The following is a 12,599-nucleotide window of genomic DNA, read 5'->3' on the forward strand; positions in this document are numbered from 1 at the left end:
TTTTTTCGGGCTCAGTTCCCTCACGGTCCGCTTGCTGTCTGGGGTGCATCATTGTTTTGTGGTTGTTGTTTTGTTTTTTAACTGACAGTTTGGTGGACCTCTATGCAGTTCATGCCATCGTTGTGGTGACCACCATACCAGGCAGAGAGGAGTTGATTTGGGGCCCCAGCGGGATACTTGGAGTTCTCTGTGCTGGCTTTGCCCTTTCTAGGCCACTGGAAAAGGAAATAGCTGAAGTTGAAACTGACCTCTGTTGCCCCCACTCTGCCCTCCACCTCCCACCCATACACTAGGCCAAATATCACAGCTTTGTAGAGTCTGTTCTTCAGATTCCTGAAATCTCCTGAGCTCAACCTGTGGTCACATTGTGCCTGGCACCAGGTAATTAAGGGGTAAGCAGCATAGGAAAAAAATTACCATTTCTTTTCTGTTTGGGTGGTGTGATAAAAATCATTGAGCCTTTTCAGAAGCTCACACTAAGTGCCTGAACTTGAGGGGGGAAAAAAGGATCTGAACTTGATCTTCAACCTAAAAGTGCTTATTTTCTGTTAAAGTAAATTGCAGAGAATTACCAATGTTACAAGATTAAATTATATATGTGAAGATGGTCGAGAGAAATGCTAGTTTACAAACAAGCTTTTTGGACACAGAGCTGGTGAGAAGAAAAATATTTGATCAGGCTGTTCTTCTTTTTTTTTTTTTAAATGTTTATTTTTGAGACAGAGAGAGAGAGAGAGCATGAACAGGGGAGGGTCAGAGAAAGAGGGAGACACCGAATCCGAAACAGGCTCCAGGCTCTGAGCTGTCAGCACAGAGCCCGACATGGGGCTCGAACCCACGGACCGTGAGATCATGACCTGAGCCGAAGTCGGCCGCTCAACCGACTGAGCCACCCAGGCGCCCCTGATCAGGCTGTTCTTTCAGGAAAGAAGAACTTTCGTTTTCAGTTGGCTTTTTGCCTGTCTCCCCTTTTTCCAAATGATGAGAGAAGGGAGGGCTTTGGATACATTTTCCATAGCGTAGGATTTTTTTCCCTATGGGAGCACAGAGCATCTCACACCTACAGGAAAAATTTACTGCCAAATTGGAAGAGTCGGTAATACGAAGCATTCCCAGCCGAGAGAGTAAGAATGAGGGCTGTGGGGGAAAATAGACACAGAAAGAGGTAGAGGAGAAAGACGGGAGTGAAAGAGGGGGAAGTAATGGGAATCTTTAAAGTACAGATTGATAACCCACAGGCCTCCGGATGGGAAGAGATACTTATGAAGGGTCAGTAAAGAAAAGTTGCTTCAGGGATTTCCTGTTCCTCCTGCTGCGTTTTCTTTTACGTTGTTAGAAGTAGCCCAAACTTGGACAAAAAGAAGAGAAAACTTGTGGAGGCTGTATCTGAAGTTTCAGTGTCCAAGATAATTGATTTAATAAGAGCAGTTTCAGCATGCCCTTTATTGCCACTTGTCTTACATCACGCTGCTCCCAACGACAGTTGAATTTATCCTCAGTTCCCTGAATTTCCTGCTCTTTGGGATGAGCTTTGCCTTAGTCTTCAGAGGGGAGAGCTGTTTGCAAGGGAAAGGCAGGTGCCCTGTATTGCTTGAAGCGGAGAAGGTGGGTTCTATCCTGTCCGCCTGCAGTTCCTGGTGCTCTCCTCTTCTCTGATTTTTGTGTACTGAATAAATAAGCAACTTAATATGTATCAGAGAATGAGTGATTTTTAAAGTTCATTGTGATCAAAGAAGATGGTCAAGTGTTCCTTCAATTGTGTACGTACTCTTCTATAGATTGTAGCATAGAATTGCACAGAATTTTCGTGGCAGCTTGCTTTTGCCATTTCTGGAAACTAAAAAGTAAATTGAATTAGTGAGTAACACTGAATTTTTGAGAAATTGACTAGAGAGACATAAATAGTGTTAATGCTGTTGAAGGTGTACCTTTCTTTCTGTCTCTTAAGGCGACTAGTACAGTGTAGTGGATATTGTAGGTGGTAGAAAAATAACTCAAATCTCTATGTAGGTATTTGCAAAATTATAACCGTAGCCCTCATTATGCATGTTTCTGTTCTGCCACGTGTTTAATCTTGAACTTGCATGGAGCATGCAAAGCTTAGAAACGTAACATTGATTTAACCCCTGAATGTTGAAAAGATAACACACATTTCCTTGTTGCTAATACACGAATCTGGGCAAAGGGACCAGGGCTTTGTTGGGAATCTGGACATGTAGAAAAATTGTCGTGTTAGGTGTAAAAGAGCATTGTGTTCATGGTTCGAGTTTTGTCTTTAGAATAAAACGAGAACGTACTTTGAATCAGTAAAAAACGTACAGAAATGCACTCTGAAGCACTGATTTACGTGGCCCGTTCCTGTGAAATTAAACGCATGGAGGGACTCACGGGTTTAATGTTTCGTGGTCCTCCTCGTCCTTCCATCGGCTGGACAGTCTGCTCAGAACTTCTTCTTCCCTGCAGTTGATCCAGTCCCCCGTGACAACCCCCCTCGGGCTGATCATGTTGAAGACGACTTCAGAAGAGCTGGCTTGTCCCCGTGAGGACCTCAGCGTGGCTCGGAAGGAGGAGCTGCGGAAGCTGCTGCTGGACCAGGTGCAGACTGTGCTCGGGCTGCTGACAGGTGAGCCGTTCGGTGGAGGCAAGGGACACTGGCGGTGGTGCTCTGAACTTTTGAGCAGTTTTGCTTGTGACTGTGGCCGAGTTGAAAAACAAAGAATGTGGTGGTGGCGTGTGCCGTCAGCACTGAGCCCCGTGTCCAGCACGTGGTAGGACCTCCCCAGATGCTCGTAACCTACTTGTTTTTACTGTCTTTATGAATCGGTCCTCACTGTCACTGTCGTTAATGAGGTAGAGATCAGGTCATGGGAATGTGATTGAAATGCCAAGCGCTGCATTCTCAGTAAGGTGGGTGGCGAGCACTTCATGTAAGATAATTTGAATATAAGATCAGGAGAAGTTGGAGGAGGAGGGATGGGGAAATTTCAAAATCCGCTCAGGGAGGTGAGACCAGATGTGGCATCCGCACCCCGTGCGCCTGGTCGTGGTTGTAAGTAGCATTTTGCTCGTCATCTTGTCTGTTTTATCAGAGCCTCGGAACCGTGTGTGAGGAGTAAGAATAAACAGAAAGCAAAAGCAAACCGCACAACGAGACAGGAAGGCGGGACGAGGGTGGAGCATGCTGGCTCGCCAGGGCCCTGCCGCTTGCTTGTACGAGGAGCAGGTGCAGCCCTAGTCTCGGGGCCCTTGAGGCGCCGGGGGCCCGCTTGCTGCTTGAAGGAATGCCGCAGCGCAAAAAAAAAAAAAAAAGAAAAAGAAAAAAAACAGTTTTTATCTGCAGCTCCTCTGCCCAGACTTCCTCTCGGATCTCTAGGAACTTGCTTCTTCTGTCTGTGTTACAAAAGTGCTGGGCATGCAGTGGTCACTTAAAATCGGTTGAGAATGCCCGATCAAAAGTAAACTTGTCGTTTGCCCCGTGTCCTTCCCCACGTCCCTAGGGGAGACCCACACCTCAGAGCATTTGTTCATTCAGAGCACGTTCAGTGATGCCCCCAACTAGATGTTATATTTCTATAGTTAAGGATCATGTCTGATATCTCTGTGTCCTGCCGTGAAGACGTTAAAATTTTTTCAGTTGGGGGTTAATTCACGTAGCGTCAAATCCACCATCTGACGGTGTCACAACTCGGTTTTTAATACATTCACAAGGTTGTGCAACGATCACGCGATCTAATTCCAGAACACTTTCATTACTGCCCTTTCCCCCTCCAACCCCTGGCAACCACTAATCTGTTCATCTCTATGGATTTTCCTATTTGGCCTTTTTGTTTAAAAAAAAAAAATCATACACTATGTGGCCTTCTTAGTGGGATACTTCAAAGCCCATACATGTTATAATATTAAATGTTTTGAAAACACCGTACTTTCAAAAGCTTTTACAGCTGATCATCTTATGCAGTAGGTTCCATAAAGAGGTCCAGAGAGGAATAAAACACAGTCCCTGTCTCTAATGAGGGGTACTTGAGTTGGGGAGAAAGACAGCTAAAGCCAGTGTGTTAAGAGTTTAGTAGAGTTTAGTGTTTTACTCACAGGCAGAACTGAGCAGACGAGACTTCCTGGGGACGATGGCGGCTGGGTGGAGCTCTGAGGGATGGACAGGCAGCAGCCTGGTAGAAAGGTCCAGCTTGGGTTGGCAGGAGGAGAGCAGGTCAGAAGTTGGTGTGGAAGGAGTAGCACCCCGTTGAGCGTGCGCAGCCTTTGTATGGAGGTGGGGGTGAGGCCAGGTGGGAGAGCAGAGGCCTGAGGGAAGCCATGTTCCATGGGTGGGTGGCACTGTTGGCTGGGGGAGGGGCGGAAGAGAAGCAGTGGCAGGTTTGTGGGGGAAGATGAATTGAGTTTAGGACATCCAGGTGGTGGTGTCCGGGAGTGTCTAGTTGGACCTACGGTGGGGAGAGGGAGGTTTAAATACTGACGTTTGATCGAAGGGATCAGATCTGTTTTTAAATCTGACTTTCATAGATTAGACTTCATTTCTCTCTTAAACTCCATTTCTCCTTCCTCGCTAGGTATCTTGGAGACTGTCTGGGACAAGCACAGTGTCACTGCTGCCACCCCACCACCATCCCCAACCTCAGGAGAAAGTGGTACGGTCTGCCCACCACGTATGCTGTTCCTCTTTTTAAATGCACTTGGGGGGCTCGATGGGGTAGCGATTGCTTATCTATGCCAGATACAGATGCTGATTTTTCCTTCATCACTTTTTGGCCTCTCTGCCCACGTTTTCTGAGTAGGTAGCTCTACTTGGTTCTTTGTAAGTACTTGTACTTCCTTAATGTAACGTTTTGAACAACATACATTGTTTCTTCCTTACCCATCAGAAAAATGGCACCTTTGATGTTCTGTCATCTACTTCCGTTCCCTTCAGCTTATAACTGTGTTGTCCCTCCTGGTTTGTTTTTTGCTTTTTCTCAGATTTCATGGCTGTATTGCTCATGCTCACGTTGGCATGAGCCCGTGGGCCTGAAAGGTCTGCTTTGCAGTTATGCAGGGGTCAAGGTCCGAGGAGCTGGTTGGCTTCCTGAAGCCGGGGGGTGGGGGTGGGGGGGCGGCACGACACACGGGAGAAGAGGATGTGGAATGCTTTCTTCCCTTCGGGGCTCGGGGAAGATGGGGCCAGTGTGCAGTAATCACATCACCATCAACTTAGATCAGTTCAGAATAATTTGATAAAGCATGGCTATATTTACAGTGTCACTAAGTGGTTTACTGGAGGCTGATTATCCACAGTTACATTAATCAGTCTTTCAGAAGTGAGTGCAGTTCGCCTAAAAATGGCAACTTCAAGGATAGAAAGAGGAAATTGTGTCTGAGCAGAAACTTTTCGTTTCTGAATGCTTGTGTTTACACTAAGTGATCACAGGTGCTTTTCAAGTAGAGTCCATCCTGTGAATTGCATATTGTTGCTTCCTCTGCTGTAAAGGTTGGTTGGTATGGCTGAGGGGAAATATTTCTCCATCTTTCTCCTTTACCCCAGGAAATAGGCTGTTGAAATCAGACACCTCTAAGCCCGAGCTGTTTCATGTAGCCTGTTATTGTTAGTATGTGGAAGCTGAAATTCTCGCAGAGCTGAAAATACAGCATGACGTTTTGAGGACTGCTCATAGTCTACCAATTTATTCCAAATTCCATTTGTCATACTTGGATTAAAAACTGTTAGCCACTTGTCAGACTTCTTAGATGAAACACTATTACAGAGCTTTAGAGTGTTTTAAAAGCCAACAGGGATTTGAACTTTATTTGTACTTGGTGGCAGACTTTCATTTTCAACGTGGATATTTGAGATGACTTAGCAGATTTAAATTTTGCAATACGTGATGATTAAAGGAAAAACTGCAAATGAGGCAGAGCCTTGCTTTCATGAGGGTACACTTTGGAATCTCTTGCAGGTTAGCTGATCTTAGAATATGTCATTTCGTTTAAATAGTAGCTTGCAAAGATTAGTTCTGTTGAATTGGATTTGGTTTTAGGTGGTTGAATACTGGCTTAGCATCCAGTTTCAGTTAGCAGTTTACTCTAGTAAAACTTGTTTTTCTGAGATCATTTTCCAATGCCAAAAGTGGTATGTTTTAGTTGGCTTTGTTCAGCTACATGTTCTGAGCGAACTCAGTTTATGCTTTGATAGACTTATTTTCCTGGAGGCCAGGTTGGGGAATATCAGATGATACAAATCAAAAATATATTCTTGCCTCTTTTCTGTGTTGCCTAAGTTTTGTTTATGAGGCTAGGTAAAATACAGTATGAACCAACTTGACATTTCCATATAAACAAAACCTAAAAATGTGGTGTGTATTTCTTGAGAATTGCCTCTTAGACAGTATTAAGACATTTTTGAAGTCTTGAATTTTAGTATTTGAGAAAGAACAAAACAAATGGAGACTGTTTGGAGCCTGGGAAGTTAAGCAAGCTGGTATACTTCCCCTTAAAAAAAAAAATAGGGGGCACCTGGGTGGTCCAGTCAGTTGAACGTCCAGCTTCAGCTTAGGACACAATCTCACAGTTTGTGAGTTTGAGCCCCGTGTTGGGCTCGCTGCTGGCAGCACAGAGCCTGCTCTGGATTCTCTGTCCCTCTCCTGCTCATATTCTCTTGCTCTCTCTCTCTCTCTCTCTCTCTCTCTCTCTCAAAAATAAAACATTAAAAAAATACAGGATTGCATGTTCATTTGACATGCCTTTTTCTCTGACAGTTGCAGGTGAAGCTGTTGGATCTTGTTCCATTATTTGGATGATGCTGAGGATTTAATTAACATTTATTTTGATGGTTTTGCCCAACTGCCTTTGTGCACTTAAGACACCAAGTTAAGCAGTAAAATTTCTAAAAAGTTGTTGAGCTTTATTGACCTAATAAACTTGCTGTTACGGACAAAAATTATTCTGAGCAACCTTAGAGCCCAGTGAGTAAAGCAGATAATTCTTATGCCCACCCCACTCCACCTTTATTTAATCGGCAATCCCGGCCGGAATCCCCGAATCCCTCCGCGGTGGGGAGTTTTTTTCCCCCCCGCCGCATCCTTTCTGGTAACATCGTTTTTGTCTGATCATTTTCAAAGAACAAAGCCCGCGGACGAGTCCCTGCGGTGGCTACTCTGGCGGTCGGGAGATAGAAAAAGCTTTGAAGGGTGCTTGTGGTCTGCGTCTCAGAACAGTTCCTCAAATTGTTGCCTTATCTTTGAAACTTGCCTCATTACACCAGAATCCTGTGAAGTAGATGACGGTTTCATCTGTCGTTTACGAACGAGGAAACTGGGGCTCATGGGGGAAATCACGTCACCAGTAAGTGGCGGAGCAGGGGCGGCCTCGGCGCAGGGTCTTCGGCCGAAGTTTGCCCTCTCGGCCGCTCGCCCCACGTCTCTCCGCCTCCCCCTCCCCCTGGTTCAGAGCCCCGGCTACCCCGCATCTGCTGGGCGCATCTGCTGGGCGCCTTCCCGGACTGCGGCCGTCCTGGGCTGTGAGAGGAGCAGGAGAGGAGGAGCAGTGCTCTGAGGACGGAACGTGACCGTGCCCTCCACACGCTGGGGCTGTGGCTGCGGCTTCCTGCTGCGCCCGGGCAGCCTCAGCCCTCCTGCTTTCAGAGCCTCTGCTCGTCCTCCCCTCTCTTTGCCTGGACAGATGGGGTGGGGGAAGCGGGGAACAAAATGAAATGGTGTAAATACTGCAGCTCCGAGTTAGCTTTCACTGTTCTGCAATAAAACTTGAGACCGTACCTTTCATCGGCGTGATGTGTACTGTCCAGTGTGGGTCTGTGCGGATACCAGTGGTGGCAAGAGTCCAGGGTGCAGGTACGTTAGAGAGCTCAGATGGTGGGGACCAGTTTATGCCTTCCTGTTTTCTCCCACGCTTTGCAGATTGCAGATCTTTGTGCACTTGGAAATCTTGTCACGTATTCCCTTATAAGCTGCTTAGAGGAAGATGTCTCTCGGGAGGGTCACTCAACTCCTGTGATCTCATTTTCTTAGCCTAAGGGCTCCTTGACTGGAATTTCTCTCCATTTTGCTGGACTGAGGCTGCAGTGAGATCCCTGGTTCTCAGTGGGGAGTGATTTTGCCCTGCAGGGGATATCTGGCTGGCAACATGAGAAGTATTTTGGCTAGCGTAAGAGAGGAGAGGGTACTGCTGGCATCTGGTGAGTGGAAGCCAGGGGTGTTGCTAGATATCCTACGACGCGCAGAGCAATAACGAATTATCCAGCCCCGAATGTCAGTAGTGCCGAGGTCGAGAAACCCTGGATTAGAAAACGTAGAACTGAATAGAAAACACGACATTTAAATAAATAAAAAAGTAAAAAAGCCCAGGGGATCTTTGCATGAATGCCTGACCTGTCTGGGTTACTTCCAAGTGAGTAAATGCACCAGAGTCGTCCAGGCACCTCTCGGCAGGGATGCACATTGCTGCCAGAGCCTGGCCTGATTCAGAGAAGCCGGTCGTTCACAGGCTCTACAACCAAGATGTTACCCTGTTGCATAGGTAGCTTGTCAGGCTCTCTGAAGTTTGCATTGGAAATGCAGCATGAAGCAGTGTCTGTTCTGTGGTAATTCCTTCCCCTTTGTTTAAAATACAGTTTTTGAGGGGCTGCTGGGTGGCTCAGGTCACGATCTTGTGGTTTGTGGGTTTGAGCCCCTCATTGGGCTCTGTGCTGACAGTACATGTCCTCTGTCTCCCTCTCTGCCTCTCCCCTGCTTGCTCTATCAACAACAACAACAGCAACAAAAATTAAAAAATATACAGTTTTTGAAAAGCTCTTTGTAGTCTCCTAAAATACTTTGAAATATTTAAAGTCGAATAAAATCATCACTTCTCAGCCTTTTGGCTAAGATCAAGTGTAGTATCTGTTTGTATCAGTTTAAAGTTGAATAAAATCATTTTCATTGAGAACAACCTTAAAAGATTCTTGTTTTGAGGGGCAAAAATCATAGGTCATCTTACACACTTAAAGAATTTTGCATAATCCCATTCAGCATTTGCCCTTGGGTTTATGTCTTTCTACAGTTGTGGCCCTGGTGCGCACGCTCTTTTAATTAGGACTTTAGAGCATACATATTTTCCTGTATTTGAATATTAGCTTTCTTATCGCTTTGCCTGGCTGCCTGATCCTTCCAGTGGGTCTGCTTTCTGGGAAGGAGCATAGGCTTAGGGGCCAGACCTGGGTTTCCGTTTCAGCTATACTTCTTAGGAGCTGAGGAACACGGGGCAAACACTTAATCTATCTGGGTCTCATTCTAACAGTTTTGTAAATGCAGATAATAATATCTACCTTAGAGCTGTGGGCGTGAAATGAGAATATGTATATAAAGTGCTTAATGCAGCACTAAGCAAATAATAACACATTAAATGGTGGCTGTTCTTACATAATTATTGTTGTTGTTTTGCTTTTTCCCCCTTTGGCAATCCTCGTCTGGAAAAATTCTTCTGAGCTAAAGCGTAGAGAGACAACTTTTTTGTTTTGCTTTCGTTTTTAAAGCCAGGATTAATTTTTAAAGCCAGGATTTAATTATTTCTAATTAAAAATGCTCAAGAGATTTAAAAGGTCCAAGGGCCCAAAGATGTCCAGGTCTAATAGAACATAGATGGTATCTGTTGGTTAAGTGTCCATTTGATCCTGGTTAATTATTTGCCCCGTTAATCCTTCTAGTTGGGTGGTGGTGGTTTCCTCTAACACCAACATCTTTCATAAATGGCCCCAGTCCATGAATGACGAGAAGAGCGACACCAGAAACAGTTACTATCTTTGAAAGAGAGAAAGTTGAACATATGACTCAGGTGGACAGCCACCACAACAATTCCAGAAATCAACCTTATTGATCCAGCAACAAACTGAAATATGCCCAGATTGTACTTGAACATCCTTCTTGCGTTCTTCTTTGAAACCAGGTCCTCTGATGATCAGTGTGGGCAGCTGAGATCATGTTGAGTCTTACCTAGTACTAAATGCAGCTCTTTCAGAGCAGAGACCACTGAACACCCTACCGGATAAAATGCCAGGGGACAGATTTTTAATCTGCCTGCTTTTGAATAGGCTCCCTGCCCAAGGTGGGGCTTGATTGAGCTCACGACCCTGAGATCAAAAGAGTTGCATGCTCCACCGACTGAGCCAGCGAGGTGCCCCACTTGTTAATCTACTTTTAACAGTAGAAATTAAACCCCTTATTAATAAATCACAAAATCCTCATGTTGCTGGCAGAGGAGATGAGGCCGAGAAAGATTAATCCGTTCGTATTCATTCAACATTAGTATTAAGGTAGCAGTTTTCAGTAGGTCTGGGGGTCCCTGGAAGTCCCCCAAGCCCTTTCAGGCGTCCCAAAGATCAAATATATGTTCATAAAAATACTGACATTTTTTTTAAGTGTTTATTTTTGAGAGAGAGAGTGCAAGTGGAGGAGGTGCAGAAAGAGAGGGAATCAGAGGCCCTGCACTGACAACAGAGAGCTCGGCGCAGGGCTCGAACTCACGAACTGTGAGATCCAGACCTGAGCTGAAGTCACACGCTCCAGCGCCTGAGCCACCCGGGCATCCCATGTTGTTTGTCATTTTTACGCATGCTCTCATGAGTATACTGGATAGAACTCAATCAGATCCCACATTGCAGTTAACCTTTAAGAAATTTAAAGTGAAAGTTTAATACTGGAGAATAGCTGCAGTTACCCAGAAAGGCCGCCGAAGAGCTGCTTTCTTTTTCAATTGTGTATCTCTGTGAAGCTGTTTTTTTCATATACTTCAGTGAAAATAGCATATTGCAACAGATTGAAGCAGATGAGAGAGTCTAGCGATCTTTTTTTAAGCCAGACAGACATTAGAGAGATTTCCAAAAATGTACAAACGGTGCTACTCTTCTCACTTATTTTTTGATGGCAAAGTACACTTTATCACTTAAAAATATTTTATGCTAACATGTAATGGGTTTAATATTATTAAATGAATATTTAAAATACAGTATTTGAAAACGTCAGTTTTAAATGCTATGTGATGAATATCAATAGAAATAACCCGCATAAAAGTTCTTTGGCATCCTCAATAATTTTTTCTTTTAATGTTTATTTATTTATTTATTTATTTAAAAAAATTTAAAAAAGAATTTAATGTTTATCTTCTTAGAGAGAGAGAGAGAGTGAGCAGGGGAGGGGCAGAGAGAGAGGGAGATAGAGAATCTGAAGCAAGCTCCAGGCTCTGAGCTGTTAGTGCAGAGCCTGACGAGGGGCTCGAAGTCACAGACTGCAAGATCATGACCTGAGCTATAAAGTTGGACGCTTAACCAACTGAGCCACCCAGGTGCCCCTATTTATTTTTGAGAGAGTGGGGGCCGGGGGAGGGGGGGGGGACAGAGGATCCAAAGCGGGCTCTGTGTGGAGAGCAGAGACCCTGATGCGGGGCTTGAACTCCCGAACTACAAGGTCATGACCTGAGCCAAAGTTGGATGCTCAGCTAGCTGACTGAGCCACGCAGGCACCCCTGCATCCTCAATAATTCTTTTTTATTTTTTTTAATGTTTTTTTAACGTTTATTCATTTTTTGATAGAGAAAGAGTGTGAGTGGGGGGGAGGGGCAGAGAGAGAAGGAGACACAGAATCTGTAGCAGGCTCCAGGCTCTGAACTGACAGTACAGAGCCCGACACGGGGCTCGAACTCACGGACTGTGAGATCATGACCTGAGCCGAAGTCGGATGCTTAACCGACTGAACCACCCAGGTGCCCCCTCAATAATTCTTAAAGAGTGTAAAAAAGTTCTGGGATCAAAATGTTTGAGAATTGTTTCTGTAAAGCACAAAATACAGTGTAAAGATTTAGCCACTATTCCACCATCCAGAAATAACGTCATTCCAGATGCCTCTCTCTATATAGATACAGAGAGGTTAAGCTAAATAAAAAGACAAAGTGGCATCATATCATACATTTTAATTTTTTTAAAGATTTTATTTTTAAGTAATATCTCTACCCAACGCGGGGCTTGAACTCATGACCCCAAGGTCAAGAGTCACATACTCTCCTGACTGAGCCATCCAGGTGCCGTAGTTTTTATTTTTCATAGCAACAAATTGTAGTTTTACCTGAGTTGAATGGGAAGTATTAACCCTAAGGGAATTCCTGACCTTGGGGTGGTTTTGCCACAGGAATATTAGTTTGTAAAAGACACCTCTAGGATTAAGAAGAAAAAAAAAAGATTATGAAAACCATTTTCTTACTACATGTTTTAATCCTAGCCCATATGTTTTGAGACAACGTGCTTGTGAAAGAAGAGGGAGTTAGGCAGCACACCCTCTGTGATTCCTACATATGTTTAGTCTTGATTCTATATTTAATTCAAGCTTGCTGTAGTCCCCTTGCCACAGCTGCTCCATTCCTTAATTCTGCGTTTTTGTTTATTGCTTTATTTGCATGGTTTCACGAACAGAATCCTCCTTAAGAGGCCGTGGGCAGTATGTTACCTGAGTTTTTGTGTTTGAGAAAATGTCCCCTTCCTTCGTACTCAAAGGAGAGCTTTGGGTTAAGTCATTTTCTGCCTCAGAACTTGTGGGTACTCTACCACTGCTGTCTGGTTTCTTGCGTGACTG

General features: G+C 44.6%; 1 protein-coding gene, 1 long non-coding RNA gene and 1 other non-coding gene across 10 annotated transcripts in view; 2 read left to right on the forward strand and 1 right to left on the reverse strand.

Moving 5' to 3' along the window:
• The window catches only part of XPO6 (exportin 6), a 102,474-nt gene that overhangs the window by 37,187 nt on the left and 52,688 nt on the right, over nucleotides 1-12,599 (forward strand). For 4 of the 8 annotated variants that reach the window (XM_047087410.1, XM_047087408.1, XM_047087407.1 and 1 more), the window contains exons 5-6: nucleotides 2,464-2,623; nucleotides 4,566-4,661. In XM_047087410.1, the coding sequence (XP_046943366.1) occupies nucleotides 2,464-2,623; nucleotides 4,566-4,661 (256 nt within the window). Of the gene's footprint in view, nucleotides 1-2,463; nucleotides 2,624-4,565; nucleotides 4,662-6,705; nucleotides 7,836-12,599 lie in introns of those variants that run through there. The other 4 variants (XM_047087409.1, XM_047087414.1, XM_047087413.1 and 1 more) reach the window with 2 other exon arrangements.
• LOC124517818 (uncharacterized) lies at nucleotides 1,101-2,464 on the reverse strand. The gene is made up of 2 exons (XR_006963575.1): nucleotides 2,389-2,464; nucleotides 1,101-1,837 (listed from the first exon to the last, which is right to left on the reverse strand). It is a non-coding gene; the product is annotated as an uncharacterized LOC124517818 (long non-coding RNA).
• Nucleotides 8,844-9,035, forward strand: LOC124518088 (U2 spliceosomal RNA). Its single transcript, XR_006963621.1, has one exon. It is a non-coding gene; the product is annotated as a U2 spliceosomal RNA (small nuclear RNA).

The sequence above is a fragment of the Lynx rufus genome, unplaced genomic scaffold, assembly GCF_022079265.1.
Source record: "Lynx rufus isolate CCGP_SWC_20201006 ecotype Redwood Valley unplaced genomic scaffold, mLynRuf1.p SCAF_23, whole genome shotgun sequence".
NCBI lineage: Eukaryota > Metazoa > Chordata > Mammalia > Carnivora > Felidae > Lynx > Lynx rufus.